Source organism: Camelus dromedarius, chromosome 20 (genome assembly GCF_036321535.1).
Source record: "Camelus dromedarius isolate mCamDro1 chromosome 20, mCamDro1.pat, whole genome shotgun sequence".
NCBI lineage: Eukaryota > Metazoa > Chordata > Mammalia > Artiodactyla > Camelidae > Camelus > Camelus dromedarius.
In genome coordinates, this window is record NC_087455.1 from 25,211,218 (window position 1) to 25,230,719 (window position 19,502).

General features: G+C 34.5%; 1 protein-coding gene across 2 annotated transcripts in view; it reads left to right on the forward strand.

The window, feature by feature from the left end:
- The window catches only part of ANGPT1 (angiopoietin 1), a 231,667-nt gene extending 213,757 nt beyond the window's left edge, over positions 1-17,910 (forward strand). For both annotated transcript variants that reach the window (XM_010981856.3, XM_010981857.3), the window contains exons 8-9: positions 6,428-6,558; positions 17,218-17,910. In XM_010981856.3, the coding sequence (XP_010980158.1) occupies positions 6,428-6,558; positions 17,218-17,378 (292 nt within the window). In that variant the 3' untranslated portion in view covers positions 17,379-17,910. The remainder of the gene's footprint in view (positions 1-6,427; positions 6,559-17,217) is intronic.
- Positions 17,911-19,502: the final 1,592 nt, after the last annotated feature.

The following is a 19,502-nucleotide window of genomic DNA, read 5'->3' on the forward strand; positions in this document are numbered from 1 at the left end:
TATTTAAAAGAGCTAAGGCCAAACTTTAATTTATTATACATGCAACTCCCGGTGCCTTGGGTAATGAAAGAGACTCTTGCCCCACCCTGAATACATGAAGATGTAAAGATGTGTATGGCAGTCTTTTAAGCAGACAAAATTAGTGAGAAGCTGGGTGCGTGGGATTAGGCTGCCTATTTTAATGAAAAGAAAGTTGTAGAATGACTTGTATGATATAAAAGTGTTACTTTAAGTGTTATTTTAAAGCCTTCTCTTCCATAACAGAACTCACTGTTGTCCTTCATTCATTAAGGAATGTAATTTATTCATTCTAGTTATTGAAATTTCTGTAAGTGAAGGAAAAGGAGTAACTATATTTTCATCAAAAATGACTAGAAAATCATGACCAATTTTGGCATGCATCTGTGTTTCATTTTCCCGTCAGATGCTAATTGAAAAAATAAAAAATGCTGAAATTCTTTACAGTTACTGACCAATTGGTACTCATTAATGTTCTCCCCCTTTAATTAGGAAAAATTAGTTTAAAAGGATGAATACCATGATTTTGTTTTGTGGCTGCCTTTTTGGTCACATCTGACAGTATTCTGTGGAGTTTTGTGCTGCCGTTATTTTGGGGTTGGTTTTTGTTGTTGTTTTGACATCTTCCATATTTCTGTTCCTAAGCCAAATGCTTTGCTCTGGAATAACATTTGGTTTTTATCTCCTGTCACATCATCCTTCATGCAAGCCATGTCTACACTGGCTGAACACAAGAAATAAGTGTCCAGGATTCTCGTACTGTTATTTTGGGGGCTGTGTTCTCTCCAATGACTCACACTTCAAGTCCCTTTTGCCATAATCAAATGCAAAGCTGACTTTGGCCCTTCTGTATATTGACTTTTCTTTTGTAAAGTGGTGTTCCATTAGCAGAATAGAGAAAGTCATGGATAGTTAATTATACACACTTTTCAACATGAACTAAAACCAGTAATAAAAAGGACCACATAAATATTCTGTTTGAGCCTCAATTCAAGTAAGTTTTCTTATCTGATTATAAAAAATACTTGACATTAGTGAATGGCCAGCCCTTAGTTTGCCCCCATGAAATAAGCAGCTATGATTGTTGACTTTGGGTCAACAATTGCTATTCTGTGCTAGGGTAAATAGTGGCTAAGAAAGAATGCGCCCCTCAACCGCACAGAGTACCTATCCTTGACTATACAGTTGCTTTAGAATCCTTCCGGGATTCCACAGAGGCATAGTTGTCCTCATTTGTAAATTTCTTAAAATAGTGTTGAAAAAAATTATTTTTTAAAAAATGCCATCTCTATTTCCCAGTGCAAGAGAATGACTCTTCCTTAAAAGAACGTAAGCAGCTCCCTGTGACATGCTAAGAATATAGACATGGGGAGATGAATTCTACTGTATATAAATTACAAGTTTTACTCAGCCTTGTGTGGTGAAAAGTCCACTATTCCTCAAAATGTTGGTCTCCTCTACTTTTTTTACTGAGATATAATTGACATATAACATTATATTAGTTTCAGGTGTACACCATAATTATTATATATATACATACACATATATATATATATATTGCAGAGTAATCACCACACTAAGTCTAGTTAACATCCATCACCATACACAGTTAACATTTTTTTTCTTGGGATGAGAACTTTTAAGATCTATTCTAGCAACTTGAGGATATATAATATGGTATTACGAACTACAAGCACCATGCTGTACATTATATCCCCAGGACTTACTTATTTTGTAACTGAAAGTTTGTACCTTTTGACTGCCTACACCCATTTTGCTCTCCTCTCACTTCTACTTTTAAATTGTTGTAACCAATATGTCACAATATTTATATTGCGCTATTTTGGTACTCTTCTACATTTCTTGTTTTCAAGATCCCTAATCTGGGCAAGGCCTTAAGAAAATCTTTTACATCTTCATAGGCCTTTTTTTTTTTTTTTTTTTTTGCCTTCAAAATAATTTTAGCTGAAGAATTTACCTTAACCGTCTTTTAATTTTGAATTTGTTCTATGATATCAGCTGACTTGCACACAATACAAATAAATCATTCAATAAAATACAAGAACTAATAAGAATTAAGACATAGGCTTTCTTCATTTATTCTGTCTGTGTAATATATCAAACATGTTTTCATATCCTGGAGTCTCTGAGAAAATGAGAACAAAAACAGAATTGGAAAGATGAGGAAGGTGTACATGTATGTGTGTGTGTGTGTGTATTCTTTAATTATTTCTCTTGATTGACAAGGAAATGGGATTTTGAGTACCTAGCTAAATAAGATGCAAACTCTATCCTCTGAAAACATGAGCCAGGTATATTTTGGCTATTAGGGTTATTGATATTTGGTTTTGATTTTACTTGCTACCTTTAGCCTGTTTAAAATTAATTGCACCCATCATTAGTTCACATCCGTAATTTATTTATTTAGTGAACTTTGAACCTCTCTTAAGTATGAGACACTGTTCTAGATTCTGGTGATTCAAAGTTCAGTAAGACACAGCTTATGCCTTAAGGAGTTCATAGTTTACTATGAGAGAAGACAAGTAAAAAGACAACAACTAAAATACAGCACAGTGTTTCATCATAACGATAGCCACCTGATGTTCGAGGTCATACTTGAAGTGAATCTCAAAGGGTGCATATGAGTTCAGCAGCTGGAAAGACCTTCCAGGAAGAGGGGACAGAGAAATAAGACTGTGGTGCTTTAAGGGAACAAGCATTTGGTTAAGTCTGGAGCATCACGTATGTGTGCGGGAAACAAGAGGTAGGAGGTGTGGGGTTGGTGTGGGAGAGAGTAGATGAGGGCTAGATCTTCAAAGTCCTCATAAACCACAGTTAGGGACTTGGCCTTTATCTTTATGTGCTGGGAGAACAACCAAGGGATTTTAACCAGAGTAGAGGAATGACGATGAGAGGCATGTTTTTGAATCAGCCACATGCAGAGTGGATTCTAGGGAGAAGCGTCAAGAGCAAGACTCAATAGTCAGACCAGTTAAAAGACTTTTTTAAAAAATACAGGAAGAAGCTGCAAGGACGAGAAAACTGACCTTCAAGTCTTGATTAAGTGGATCTGGAAAAAATGTCTCTTTACTCACAGATCCTAACGTACACCATTAATGAGACCCATGGAGGTGAAGGTCAGGACAAAACATTGTAGATGTTTATTGTATAATTTATTCCAACCCTAACGTATATACTTGCATACATATTTAGAGATATATGAAGATACCCTTAAACTTGTGACAATTGATGATAAAGTCATAGAATAGCTTCCAAATGATGTTGGAGAAGAATATGTAATGGCTTGGAAAAATAGTCGTAAAATCATATATGAAAAGCATGTTATTAAAAGACATGTAAAGTATGATTTTATTTTCACTTATATTTATACATGAGGAGAAACCCTTTTAGGGGTACAACACTGACATAAGCAATTACTTCTAGATTGGTAGATGAGATGGGCCTGTGGGCAAAAACTTCACTTGCTTTGTTCAAAATTTTTATAGAATATGATCAGGTATTACACGTTTACTTAAATATAATTAATATTTTATATTTGGAGGGGAAAAACAAGGAAAAGTCTAAATGTATATAAACCATAATGTCGAGAGTAGCTGTATTTGGAGATGAGGTTTGGGTTGCTTTTTATTTTTTTCCTTTTGCTTTTCTCTACTTTCTAAATTTATAATTGTGCATTCCTATTGCCTTGGTAATACAAATAAATTATTGTAAATTATGAGGTTTAAGTTTAACCCTTATATAAAACTATAAACTATATTCAGTACATAGCAGTCACTCATTTACTATCAATTCAACTTTTGTGCTAAATAACCTACAAAAGACTGTGTAGAAAAATCACTGTGTCCTGGAAAGTTTATCCCCATTAGTGAGTTTAAAGCTACTACAGAGAAAATGGTATTTACATACCTTAAGTTAGTAAGAAGGAGAGTCATCAAAAATTATAGAGGATCCAAGAATCAGAGTTGGAATTAGCATCACTCGTCCAGGAATGCCTGTGCGCTAAGCTTACCCACTCCCAGTGAGGGGGGGGGAGGGATTTCAGGCCAGCAGAATCAGAGCTCTACTTAATGTCGAAATCATTCATCTTCTTCCCCAGACTCCAATTCTGTGTTCACCAAACAAGATACTTTCTGATTAAAATTTGTCTTTCTGTGTGAAATTCTCTCTAAGGAGACCATGAGACCAGGCCCCCTATTTTGATGGTAAATGGAGACCTGACAAAATTCCCCCTTAGTTTTATGAGTATGTGTCTATCTCTGAAAGGATGAGAAAGTGATCAAATTAAAACTTCAGACCAGATTTAGAAGATGGTAAGGTCACCAGGTAACATGTCCCAGGACTCCCCTTGGTGACCTCTCACCTTACTTTCCCCTGGTGAAAACTACCTCCACATGGGCTGCCTGTAACCTAAACTGTGAATTCACACTTTAAAAATCTACAGTTTTGTATCACCAGTGACTTTTAGACTACCTCAGAGTTTTAAAATATAAGCTTATATGTGATAATTCAGTATCAGAAGCTTTTTGGCCCTCTGTTAACTACAGGTTCTATAAATTATTTAAACAAGACTTGAGTAGGATCTAATTATATATTTTGCTATGGCTAAAATTTCTGCAGAATATTTGTAAAATATTTTGGCATAATCATTATCATTCAACACTACTGTTATTTGCTAAAAATATTATTAACCTCACAAAATAATATTGAGACATATACCTATATTTAAGTGCAAACATAAGTCAAATATATATAGAAATATATATATATATAGATCCAAATGTTAATTAATCTTTACTATTTTTTGTTGAGTAATTATATAGAATTTTGTTTAGAGTTAGCCTAGGTCCTAGCAGTGTCTCACATAGAGATTTAATCACCTAATATCTACACTGTGGGTGGCTGGGATTCATAAGTGATGCTCAGGCACAGAAGTGGTAACACACATGGATTTGAAGGGAATATTGCTAGATGATTTTGATGAAAGAGAGCAAAGGGATATCAGATGGAGTTAGAGAGAGGGGTAGGTTTCAACCAGAGTAGATCTTGAATATCAATCTGATGCCACTGACAACCTTAGTTTAGCTGTTCTGAGCCCTGAGGAACCGTGAAGGACCTGAGCAAGTTTGTTTGTTCGAAGTGCCCAAATGGTTATGAAAGCAGCCTGTAGGATCCGTAGGAAATTAGCAGATGTCAGGGAACTACATTAGACCACTATTATGATTTGTCAACAAGTTTTTGAATTGTAGACCAGTATTCTTCAAAATGTTCTCTAGGACAGTCTGCAAAGAGTCATTTGAGATGCTAGCTTAAAACACAAATTTGTTGGCCTAGTGAATAGGTCTTTTTCAAAAATCATATAAAATGTAAATTTTATATAAGAAATGTCTCTAGAGAGTAAGGCAGGGTCTTTGAAGAATGCCATATTTGTGGTTTAAACAGTAGGGTTTTGAACTTCATTTTAGGAATACTACCAGAATGCAGACCCTCAAGGGCATGTCTTTCTCTCTCTTTTGTTTGCTGACATATCTTAAGCGCTTAGAATAATTTCTGGTATATAGTATGTGATCAACAAATATGTTTTTATTACAATAACTATTAAACCAACAAGTCACTCTTCTTACAAAATTATTATTATTTTAATAATAGGGTTAATATAGGGTGGGTGGCAGTATGGAAAGTGTGGGAGATGGGACTGCTGCACCTAACAGGGGAGGGCTACCTAATGATTAATAAGAGCTTGGATTTTAAAATCAACCATAGCTAAATTCCTGCTTACTTAGCCTCTGAGCCTTGGTTTACAAAATTGGAATATTGGTACCTGGATCACAGATTTAATATAAAAATCAAATTAAATAACAACTGGAAAGCATTTAGCAGAGTGCTTGGCATGGAGTAAGTCCTCTGTTTAGCACATCATCAATATTCAGTATTACCACAGTGATATGCTGTAGTGACACTCTACAAGGCATTTTTTGTTTAGGGATTAATACTTGTAGTAAAAAAATAAACCTATTTCCTTTTGTGGATCTTGCATTATCAGAAAACCATATGAGTTTGAGTATGCATGGTGAAATAACACCAAGCACACAGCCAGAGAGAATTTTACCTGTCTGTAATTTGGATTCCTTCCTTCCTTCCTTCCTTCCTTCCTTCCTTCCTTCCTTCCTTCTCTGTCTCTCTCCGTCTCTCTCTCTCTGTCTCTCTCTCGATCGCTCTTTCTTTCTTTTGGTTTAGGGAATCTGAGTCTCACAGCAGTTTGTTAGAAACGTTTAGTTCAGAGAAGGGATAAAATTATGAAAAAGGCAAACATTCAACAAACAAGTCTTCTGGGTTCTGTTATTCTGTTGACTGGCTTATCTTTCCTTTTTTTTTTTTTTTTAAACTTCAGGTTGTATTTAAAGGGTCACACTGGGACTGCAGGAAAACAGAGCAGCCTGATCTTACACGGTGCTGATTTCAGCACTAAAGATGCTGATAATGACAACTGCATGTGCAAATGTGCCCTCATGCTAACAGGAGGTAAGTCCTACAGGGCCATTCTCTAAGTTATGCTTCATTGGTTTGAGGCTTGAGGTTTCTTATCTGTGAGAAAGAACTATGATCTTCTGGTCAGGAAACTTAAAAGCAAGTCCCTGGAGATCATTTTCTTCTGCCCACTAATTTACCATATGTTCTTGTGCAAGACATTGCTAGCATATTTAGAGGTTTGCCTCCTCCTCCAGTATCTATGGTGGGAGTGTGCTAAGCTTGGTTCTGAATAAATTATTGAGCTGCTTAAAGTCAGTTATTCTACCTTCTAAATACTTGATACTCATAGTGGAATGAAAAACAATTTGAGAATTCAGCATACAGAAAAAACAAAAGAACAAAATTTCTTACAAAATGCCTTATAACTGTGTAATAGAGTTTATTGACCATCCTATTGAAACAGATTAAGAAGAATAGAGAGGTGTAGCTAGATCTAAAGTTTACAATGCAGACTGGCTATACGGGGGCTGTATATTATACAGTATTGACCTCTGCAGGACATCTGAGCTGGCATAGGAGATACCGTTAAATAATGTTGTATCACTGAGTTAAACAGTGAATCTGTTTGCACTTTTAAAATATTTTCTCAACCTTCTGACTGTGTCAAAGAGAAATTCTCAATTTGGTGCTAACATATCTATAACACTTCTTCAGCACTTAGTAATAACCTTTCTAAGCAAAGAAAGAATAAACTCTTTGGCCTCAGGCTCAAGGCCTTGGTTAGGCAGTGCGCCTATCTATAATTTTAAAAGGTGATTTTATTTTAGTTTTATTGAATTTTATATCTACCTTTTATTATAGTATAGAGTACTGATTTCCTCTTTAAAGGAATGGTGTAAACTTTGCATAATTAAAAGTATTCACAATAGTTGACATTTAACAAATCATTGATTTAAAGGAAAATATTTATTAAATATTAACAAAAGCTATAAGTGCGTACATATGGTAAACATCGGGAAGTTGCTACATGACTGACCAATGCTTGAGAAACACTGAGCTAAAACCTGATGGCAAATGATGTAGCTCAAAAATGTTATAGGCTCTGGCAAAAAAGTTTGCACCAAACACAATTGTCAAAGAAACTTTTTCCATTGTTTCTCCTCTCACAGTTTTAGTGTTGGTTTTCTCTCTTAATGGAATAGTAATCACTCCCACCTTCAACAAAACGTGTTTTCATGCTAGTAAGGAAAAAAACTCTTTAAAAAAAACTCTTACCATTTTACTTCCCCAAATACGATATTACTATCATTAATATTACATATTATTACATGTTATTGAATATGTTGTACTATTTTCCGTGAATTCCAAACCAACTCTGTGAGATAAGCAAGGTGAGAAACTCAAATCTCAAGTTTGTACATAGAGAAAACAAAAGTAAGTAAATGTTCACCATTGTATCCTTAACATCTAGCTCAGTAGATTGTGGCACATAGGAACTCAATAAAAAAATGTTGTGCATGAACAAATGAATTAACCTCTTTGCACCCTTAAAGTCACTTTCAAATTTTGAATCTAATGAAATGAATCATTAGGCTGACATTTTTCTCACCAGCTGATAAAACATGAAACAGTATAGAGGGAAGGTTCTGGAGAACTCTCCACTCCCAAACCCTCCATTACTACTACCACCAAATCACATCCCATTTTGATTCCCATCCACTCCACTTGTAGTGACATCTTTTCAACATGAGACCAGCCCTAGTATTACCAAAGCCAACTTGTAAGGATGCTGTCTCTATCATATCCTCTCCTTAAGCTTTAAACATGCCATTTTGGCATAACATTCAACCTCATCAAATAGTTAAAAGTTTTCTATATGCAATTTGATGGTCTCCTCCCCCAAAACAGTTGTTACAAATTTAGAATATTTTTTTAGATGATACCCACAGGTTAGGTTTTGAAATTTTTTCCTGAAAGAAAATATTACTTACTTTCTTGATCCCATAAATGGAATTGTCAGCAACTTTATACAAGGACAAAAGAAATCTGTCCAATTTCCTGCTCATTTTAATACTGAAATACTCTTCATTTTCTCCATGTCTGTTTTTACAGACAATTTTTCTAACCAAGTAAATACAACATATGAAAGACCAATGGTAAAATCTTTCCAATGTTTCCAATATGTTCATATTCCTGTCATAATAATGAAAACATAGAGCAAAGCAAAAAGAAGAATGCATCTCTTGGTTGTCGATGAGAAAACTTCTTTGCTCAGATTTGTGGTTTTACTTCTGCTTCAGATGATTGAATTTTGTCATGTTCTTTCATCCATAATCATTCTTGGCCTGCCTCTTACTCACTAATAAACACATATGTTGGGGAGAGAAAATTTCCACTTATTGCCTGGGCTAGAACAGTCTAAGTAAATGTGTTTTTGTAATAAACGCCATTACCCTATCAAATATCCTTTTGAAAGAATCCAGGTCTTGCAAAGCTATTCACTCTGCACAACTAAAATGTGGAATTTAGATAGCTAAGAACTGGAGAACATAAGGATGAATGTCAGTGACAGTCTGGGTAACTTGAGTATTGCCTGGAACTTATGTCCTACTTAGCTACCCCCCACCACCATTTATTCTCTGTCATAGTTTCCCTTAGAGCCATTTTCTCCATCTGATGATTTTTCCTTTCTTCTGAAAAATTTTGTTATTTGGACTTTTTGAATATTTAAAATAGTTTCTTAAAAGCAGAGAGGTTTCATACTCCTTGAAACTAATAATTCTTAGTTCTCTGTCATTATCAATTAAAGCTTTGTTTTCTCTTGTTTATTTATATATTTTCCATTGTTTCTTCTAAAAAGAATTAAGGATAAAGTAAGATTTACTGTCTGCTAACTGTCCTAAATAGTTTTCTTCAAATACATGGGGGTATTTTAGTTGGAGACTGTGGTATTATTGTTACCCTTATCTGTCAAAGACTGAACAACAGGAGATAGGCTTAATTGAAAGCAGAAGATATCTCAGCTATATATAAGGTACAACATTTTGATCTTTCTTCCTTCTTTTCTAACATCCTAACTTCTTAACTTTTCTTCTGTCAATTTAACATTATTTTTTAATGAGTAACTATTAAAAGAGTCAACTACTATTGGAAAAATAAACAAGATAGAATTGATCTTGTATCTATTGAGGGAGACCATCAACAAAAAAGTAAACAAACAAATAAAAAACACAATTTCAAGCTACAAAAAGTTTAGGGACAAAATATAACATGTGACAGAGTTATTGGAGGAAGCGGGAAGCGATTTTAGATGGAGTGTCCAGGGATCAAAGGCTGGAATGAGTTGCTGGGAAGGATTGTGCATTTCTAGTTATGGATACCTTCAAGAAGAGAATATAAAGTTATTTACCTGAAAGACTTTACTTATGCACATTCCTCTAATTGTGGGTCTAGATAAAATTATCTTGTGTTTTCTTCTGGTTCTGTGATTTTATTATTCCAAGTACTCATTGTGGCTGCAGTAGGGAAGAACAAGTAATATTATTTTTCAGTGCATGGGTTGTAGTTCATAGTACATTGCTGAGTGGAAAGGAGGTATAGCAGAATGAGAAATCACATTTGCATAAGTCAAGAAATAGATACCACAGTGTTTTATACCTCCTTTCCCAGAAGCATATGTACTTTACATCCAATTTAAATATTGAGTAAAATGCATCCAATTTAAATATTGAATAAAATACATCCAATTTAAATATTTAATAATTTTTATGTTTCATTGAACATTTCTTATGGGACTAGACCATATAGTTCAAGGTCAAAATTACCACACACATTTTCTGTGAAACTGACATTAGCGATAATTTGTCGGCATACATTTATAAGCCAGAAATATCTGTGCTCTTTGATTTCATTGACCTTAGGAAAATTTAAGTTTTCTCCTTAAGTTTCCCTCTTTACATAGGATAGTATGACAAATATGTATATTTCAGTAATAGGAGGGATAAATTTAACACGTGATTATAGAAAATATTTTCTTAGTCCCACAAGAAAGCTCTTATTGTCCCCTCCTGAGCCCAAGGAAAGGATTCAGTTTTTTTAAAACTTAATGTTTTATATATTATTTAACATTTAAGAAATGACAATGTAATATCATTCAATGAATGCATTTGTGCATGTCGATTCATTGTATATAAACCTAAATGTGCAAAAAAAATCTATGACTAAAATTATGAAAATAAAAACATTTCTCATTAGGTTGTCACATTCAAAGCAAATGTACATTCAAATAAAACATGGTCTTTGGTAGCAAATTAGCATTCTTCAGAATAAGTTTTTCTAAAAGTATGTTAGAACTACAATTGCTAAAGTTTGCCAACCAAAAAAAAAAAAAAACTAACAAAACATGGTATTGCTTTACATTCTTTACTTACCTTTTCTTTCAACACAATTTTCATATTTGGTATATAATATAAAAACTATGTGAAAATGTGACCTAACCTTCTGCAGAAAGAATCTGTTGTGTTAGAAACTCCAGTCTTCTTTCCCACGCATAAACTATGTCAGCCAACAGACAAGACTTTGCTAAAGCTAACAAAGGATATTTCTCAGTTCAATTCTAAGAGACGGAATGAAGCCATACACATAAATTTCTTAGTACACCCTAGTACACTCAGATGCTGGCAGCAGAGAGTTGATAAATGTTTACCTTGCCTGCTATATAATCTTGAAGAAGACAAAGAAAATGAAAGAAATTAACAGCCTCTCCAACTGGTTGAAGTGACAAGATCTTTGGGAAAATATAAACATCTTAGAGTTGTTAATAACCCAGGAAGGATGTGCTAACCATTGTCAGGTAACTGGCATTCCCCAGGTTTTAAGGCAAAAATGTTGAGAGAAAAGATCCATGTGGATAATTTAAGATTGATCACAGAACTCTATATTGCATGACTTTATTTCTAAGCAATTTCTTATTTAGTACATAATCTCTAAGCCTATTCCACAAAAATGTACATTCCTTGAAGGCAAGGACTTCTTACTCTTCACCACTGTATTCTCAGTGCCTAGCATAGTGTCTGGCACATAGGATATGCTCAGTAAATATTAGTTAAATGAATGAATATGCTTTCAGAGACTCTGAAAAGACATTGTGAAATCACAAATGATCTTGATGAGAAGACATAAAAATAAATCAACGTGAGTACGAATGTGACTCTTTCCTGAACTTAGATTTAAAAAGCATAAGTATGTGTACATGAATTTGCATGCTCACACATGGAACAAACGGATGAATATTGAAGACTGGGACTGAATTTTAAGAATAATCAAACCCCAGAAAACTAAAGTCCAAATTGGAAAATTTTGAGTATTGGCTTTGTAATTTTCAAATAAATTTGAACATCCTAAGTGCAAAATTAGGATTATATTCCTATTTTCTGGGGAGAACTTTTCACTTACTGGAAAAAGAACAAAGAATATCAGAAAATACATTTTAAAAGGTAAGTTTGGAAAGTGATTCAGAACTGGTATGCCTGTAGCACCAGGTTGCCACCAAAGGTTAATAAATTTACAGTGGATAAGAAATAACCAAACACTTAGTGTTGTTTATATTTTACACTAGTAATAAATAATATAGTGGATATTTATTGCACTCAGTGTATAACAGGCATTTTTGCATTATCATAAATTATTTATATTTAAGAACTTATATGATGCTTTTACAAACCCTTTGAAATAGAGATCTTTGGCAAGAACTGAGATATGAAAGAGTTAGATAAGTTGCCAAAGGTCATGGAATTAGTGTCAGAGGTAGGATTTGAAGGCAACCTCCAGATAAGCCATTACCTTATCCACTCCTTTTACTGCCACTCTATAAAGGAATGGCATTCAAAGTCAAGAATTTAGATCTGTTTTATTGTTTGTAGCACATTTTCCTGATGATTTCCTCACTTAAACATGGTTAAAAGTGAAATGAAGTCCAAGGGAGGAAAGAGACAGTAAGGGAATACCTAGAGGACTTAAATGAATGCAAGATTACTGGCCAGGATAAACAACTTTTTATCTATGGAACAAAGAGAAGAGAAAGGGAAAAAAGCCACGTCCTTGACTCGAAGTAGGTATAGTATGAAATGACAGAGGGAACACAGACCTCCAGAAAGGTCCTTTGCCTCCCACAATAAGAACATGCTGCTGCTCCTTGAGGCTAGTTATGGGGAAGGCCGACTTTGTACACGTGAACTTGGCCCGTGATTTTCATGATGATCCCATTGATAACGATGGCACCAATCAGTTTTTCTAGCCCCATCCTTAGTGATAAAAGAGGACAATTCTTCTCTGTGCAACTTATTTTGCATATTGCTGATTAGAATGCATGCATTGAAAAATGAATGAAAGAAACTCGTAACAACAGATGTATCTTTTAATTTTGCTGTGCTTTTTACCTTGGAAAAGAAGCATTGAGAGACATTTTGTTTAGGATCAGAAGAATTTGAGAGTAAGGTTTCCTGACTTTCAAATAAATTTGAACTTCCTGAGTTCAAAGTTTAGAATTAAGGTCCTGTTTTCTGGGCAAAGTTTCACTTATTGGTGATAAAATGTGAATTTTCTGCCTCAAAGATAAAGGCTTAAATGATTTTTAAAGGCCTAGGAAGCCCAGGATAGTTATTACAAAACTAAATTTTAATGAGTTAAGTGTAAATGAATTAGAAACATGCATCTCAGATTTCTTATTAAAATATACATGAGGTTACAGGTTACGAAGAAAAATGCTTGGCAAAGTACATCTCAGCAGTTGCCAGTCTTAAAACATTTGAGACATTTTATCAGTTGTCCCAACAGCAGATGGAAGCTGCTGCTTTCTTCCATTCTTTGCTTGCATCACTGAGTTCTTTTAAGCTTAAAGTGCCTTTTTCTATATTAACTTCTTTAACATATTGCTCATCTGTCATTCCCAGGCACTTACAGAACAAAGCACAAAGTTAATATTTCTCCAGGATTATAGAGGGTATAATTCAGCTATCTGGTTTCTTTATCATGCAAACCTAGACATCCTCCTTTATTTGTTCACAAGGACACCTCAGTCTATGCAAACTCTGAGTTCTGAGTACCCATGAGTACGTATGATTATCTATGAATGCCAAAGAGTACATATAAGTGACCAGGAGTCTGTTATGCTTTTGCTTGCTTTCTATAAACCACATCTCTTCAGGATTTATGCTTAAAAGACCTGGTAATGCTTAATTTTTTCAAAGAGAGGTAGAAAGTGGACAAACAAATATTTGATACAAAGAAATTCCTTGCTTGTTTTAATGCATGTGTCAGAGAAAACAGAGAATACTCGCTTGTACAGAAATAACTATTTTTGCTACCTTAAAGTTCAGAGTATTTCTTAAAAGACACTACAACCCTGTCATGAGAAATAATTGCCCTTTCATTTCATTTTCTACCATCTTAATTTATAATTATTATTTTCATCAGTTGCTCTCTAATACTCCATAGTGTTCATGGCTCACTGGTCTTAAGATAAAGAGATAATCAAAAACCTTAACCTCTGATTTCCACATGAAGTTAAAACAAATCACTGAAAACAAAACCAATATTAAGCACTTAAATGCCATATCTTTACAATGCAAGCATGGAACAACTGTACTCATTTGGGTCCAAATTATTTTCGTATTTCTCTAATTAACCCCACCAAGCAAATAAGGAAATATGTTGGCCACTGATAGCCTTCATTATTAAATCATTATAGTGCCCCACAGGACATAATCCTTTTTGTTCCTGCTCTAAAACTTCTGCCTGCTTCCTAGATAACTTAAAAAAGCACTTAGATAGGATTTTACAGGTTCTAATAGTGCACCATTTTATTTTATACCTGCAACTGTGCTGTAAAAGTGGTTAATCAGATACATATAATCTACATCTTATGAATGAGGGGTAAGTGGCTGTGTGACATTGGAAAATTTCCTTAAACTATCTGAGCATCAGTGTCTGCATTATGGTACTTGCCATACCACCTAAGGCTGTTTGGGGAATAAAATGAGAGAATGCATATAAATATTTTAGCAGAGTCCCTGACACATGTTAACTGTTCAATAAATATCAAATACTGTTTATACTATTGCCTAAGGTTCCTTGGTTATTAATTGGTGAAGTCAGAATTCAAATTCTGGGTCTTCTAATTTCTGGTCTAGTGCCCTCTACACTCCACATTTGCCCACAAGAAAATTTCTAAACATATAATAAAAACCTCCATGTTCTCGCTCCTGTTTAATGTGCTAGCCCTGCATTCGCCAACCCCTGACCCACTGGCAGTCCAGCCAAGCCAAGCTGCTTGGCAGGCACTCTCTCCTGCTCTCCCAGGGTACTTACTGTCTTTAGAATCTCTTTCTGTCCAGTGAACTTACACCCATCTTTCAGGATCCAGCTCCTTTTTTGTCTGTTTCTCACATTAAGAGTAAGTTCCATGAGGGCAAGGACCACGAGTCTTGTTGAGTGTTGTGTGACAACACTTCATGATAATTACAGTGTAGAATGAATAAAGAAAGAAAAAATGAGTACAGTAAACATGGATGTTATATATTCAAATGTCTATCAAATATAGCCTTTTTAGTAAATTAGACTAATCCAGACCATAGAGGCTTTAGGAGGAGAGTCAGTCTGTCAGTAAGCCTGTAGTCTCTGCCAGTCATGTGTTAAGCAAACTATTAGCTGCCGCACGAAGCGTAGGAAATACAGACCGTGGCTTTTCATTGCTCTTAGGATAATGAACAAAGGACCATGTGATTTAGTCTTCAGACCCTCTCAGCTTCAGGCTACTATTTCTCTTGTTAACCCTGACCTGGCCATATTCATCTTCTTTCAATGTCTTCAGAACGCCATTCTTACCACAAACATTACCCCACTTTGGTCATTAGAAAAGATACACAAGATCAATTTATCTGATTCTCTCATGTGCCCTTACTGTTTCTTGTCTCTTTCCTAAGCTTGCAAGTTTCCCAGTGAATGTATCCTTTAGCCTGTGCCCTTCATTGCCAGGCTTCTGTTGCAATAGACCTCTGTCTTCCCACACTCTTCCAGAACTCTTATGATTTTCTATAAACCAAACAAAACCACACGCTTTTACCCTAAGTATCCTAATGTTAACTTGGAGGATCATTCTATGATTTGTAGTAGTTCCCAACAATAGAATAACTGTGTTTGCTTTAGAGACCATGGTGGATATTTGAAAGACTATGAAAGGTTCATTAACATGATGGAAGAGTGCCTCAAGAAGGTCATAGAAAAGGAGGAGAAAGTTAAAATACCGAAGCAATCAAGTTGAGTTTCATTTTGTCCTCTGAGAGTCTTATGGGTAAATAAATTCCCTAGAATTAGAATGTCTTTTGTAATATAAATAGCATATTTTTACTAGTACTTACAAAAATAATTTTAAAGGAATTAATCTTAAGGAAAAAAATGTGGAATTTTACAGTTTCCTCCTTCCTTGCCAAACAAGAACCTTCTTGGCCCTCATGTTTTGACTGCATTAACATCTATGTTGTTTGCATGCAGTTGGTAAAACAGCATTGAATACAGTATTTTTCCAAATTCATCGACATACCTTTTCCCTAGTATGAATTGGTGATTGATACAGCTTGTTATGCCTCTACTATGACTTCATAAACACAAACCAGCTATATTCATTTTCCAAAATTGAAAAATGAGAACTAGCTTTTCTCCATTTAACTTTTTCTAAAGTTTCTGCAAGATGTTGCTCGTATTACAGTTAAACATCAGCTGTACAGCTTTCTCTTTCTTTAGCTATTAGTCCCTTAGGTATAACTCTGCAATCAAAGGGAGGTCAACTGTATCCAAATACAAATATGCCAGAATGTCTCTGCATTAATCTCTCCCTAAAGATTTCAATAGTGTTACTTCAGGAGAGGGAGAAAAAGTACTATGTTTTATCTAAAAATCTAGGAATTTGATTTATGGAAAAAAAAAAAAAGTACTGAGTTATCCTTGCAGAGAGCTATGTGAGCATAGGATCTCTTGTTACTCATCGTTCTTCTTTTTACTAAGTTTAGAAAGATCTTAAACAGTCACAGAAAAAAATACTACTATATAGGAATTATATGGCTACTATTGAACACTTCCCATATTGCTATGAACTACAGAGAGAGAAGAGCAATTCAAATTCATTGTCATCTCCCAGTATCCATTAATTTCAGAAGCAGCTGAGGGCCAGTTCTTGGTAAAATAATGAAGTAGGTGGAGAACATCTTTCTTTCTCTTTAGATGTCAGTTGTCTAAGCTGCTGAAGTTCATCACTAATAGTTAATCTGTTTCCAATAACAGGCTTCAGGTCGAATGCCTCTTAAGAGTATCTGCATTTTACCGTCCTTCTTATAAATTCAGACCTGTCATATATCATATCTTGAAGCTCAGATGCTCCCCATCCTTACAATGGGAAATGAGTCCCAGTGGAGTGACCCTGAAAGCTGATTTTCATGAGAGCATTTTTCTCTCCCACTTGTTTGTACACTGTCTAAACTGGATGCCATTTGAAACAATTTCACTACCAAGAAGATATTTACTAAATACCTCCTGTTTGCAAATAATCACAAGTATGAAGGCTTCCCCTCAGTTACTGGCATTCATTTCCAAATTTTCCATTTACTTATAATTGTTTCTTCCCCTTCTTCTCTCTTTCGTTATTAACTAATTTTTCAGGCTGGTGGTTTGATGCTTGTGGCCCATCCAATCTAAATGGAATGTTCTATACAGCGGGACAGAACCATGGGAAACTGAACGGGATAAAGTGGCATTACTTCAAAGGGCCCAGTTACTCCTTACGTTCCACAACTATGATGATTCGACCTTTGGACTTTTGAAGGCACAATGTCAAAAGCAGTTCTGAAAACCACAGAGAATTCTGGAGAGGCCACCAGATGAGAAACTGCTTGAAAACTTCTGAAGCAAACAATATTGTCTCCCTTCCAGCAACAAGTAGCAGTTATGTGAAGTCACCAAGGTTCTTGACTGTGAACTTGGAACCTTTTGAGTTCACTGAAGTCTCTACTTGGGATGACTGTGTTCACGCGGCTTGACTGTAGAGAATGCCACTCACTGTCATGCTTTAAAAAGGGAAGAAACTGTTCAGCTTGCTGTGCTTCAAACTACTACTGGATCTTGTTTTGGAGCTATAGTAGCCAGATGATAAATATGGTTTATTTCATATAAGACTGAAGAAAAAGAAGAAGAGAATGAACAACAACAACAAAGAGTACACATGAAGAATAAAAACAGGCCTGCCATAATCCTTTGAAAAATATGTATTACACCAGTGAAATGGTGTTATTTCTACACAAACCTACTAACAATAAGTTTGTACTATTGCACAACTTTAATAAAAGTTCAGGAAGAACAGCATTGCCCTCTGAGTTGGTTAAATGTTAATGGATTTCAGAAGCCTAATTCCATAATCATATTTACTAGTTGATTTCAATTAACCCGTCTTCAAATGTAAACTATAAAGAATTAGAGTGCATGAAGAATAGCAGCATGAGGTAGAAACACACTCGATTACTGTTTAATTTTTTGATACAGTTTTCAGAAAAAATGAACATAATCAAGTAGGGACATATGAGGTGAAAAATTATCCCCCCATGCTACAGTTTTAATTTACTTTAAAAAACTAATTGACTGATAATATAAATATATTTATAGCCTGAGTAAAGTCTAAAGAATGTGAAATATATCATCAAGCCCTTAAAATAATATACATGCATTTAATATTTTCTTTGATATTATACATGAAAGCAGTATTTTAGAGTGTATGAAGCTGAAATAAAATCAAGTAAACTGGAACAATTCATTTTACAGTATCTTCTTGCATGTGCACACTTAAGGGTAACTCCATTATTTTTAAGATAATGATCTTTAATTCTTCACCCTGTTATTTCATGCTAATTTAATTTTTTCCTAATTAACTGAAACTTGCTTTCCAGATCACCCTGTTCCAGTTTCTATAAAAGATACACTTTGAAGTCTATGAAAAATAAAAGAAGAATTATAAATATCATTGTACATAGCATGTTTATATCCACAGTAAACCTAATAGCTGTTTAATCTCCAACATTGTCCTCAGTTGATGCAAATAAACATGTTTTCAAAAAAATCCACTTAACCACTTTATGAAATATATTATTTCTTCATATTTTTCTCCCTTGGACTCTGTTTTCTTAGGCAATTTCTGATTTTTATTAATTATTGTTAGTGGAGAAAACTGACAAACCTTTCTGTTATATTTTAAGGAAAACATACAAAAAAAGAAAATTAATCATAATCACCTGACTAAGAAAATTCTAACTGGTAGCTGCTATAAATCTCTTAATGAAAATATTCCTATGGGATTGTCTATTTTAAGTGAATTTTGGGCACAGATTTGTGTGGCAATTTGAATTTACTACAATACTTTATCAAGAAGTGCTTTCTGCCTTTAAGTGTGCAAGGTTATAAGAGTGAACAGTTTTATCAAACCTTGAGGTACTACAAGATAATAAAATTGAAATCCATATTGGGTCTCCTTTCTTAGAAAAATAGAAGTTGTTATCAGGTCAACAACACCAATTTTATACTTAGTGACTTGATCTATTATGCCTTTGTGGCTTTCTTCCATTTGAGAGAATAAAGCTACTCATGTTTTAAAGAAATTTTTCTTTAAAGTTTACCATCAAATGTTTATACTTTTGTGTGTGTGTACAACCCTGTTTTGCCTTATAGGTGATACTTGAAGGTAGTCCACAGTTTTTCTATTCCTGGTGACTCCTTCATAGTACCGTTTAGCCTCTCCTTCTAAAAATCTTCTTGATTGTTTTCATTTAAGTGAATGAGTGAGTGAGTGTTTTGTTCCTTTGTGTTCCTGCAGATTTTTCTTTCCCAGCCTTTTGATAACTAATACTATTTCCCAACTCATAAAGAAAAATAAAATGAAATAATGGGGAAAAAAAAAGAAA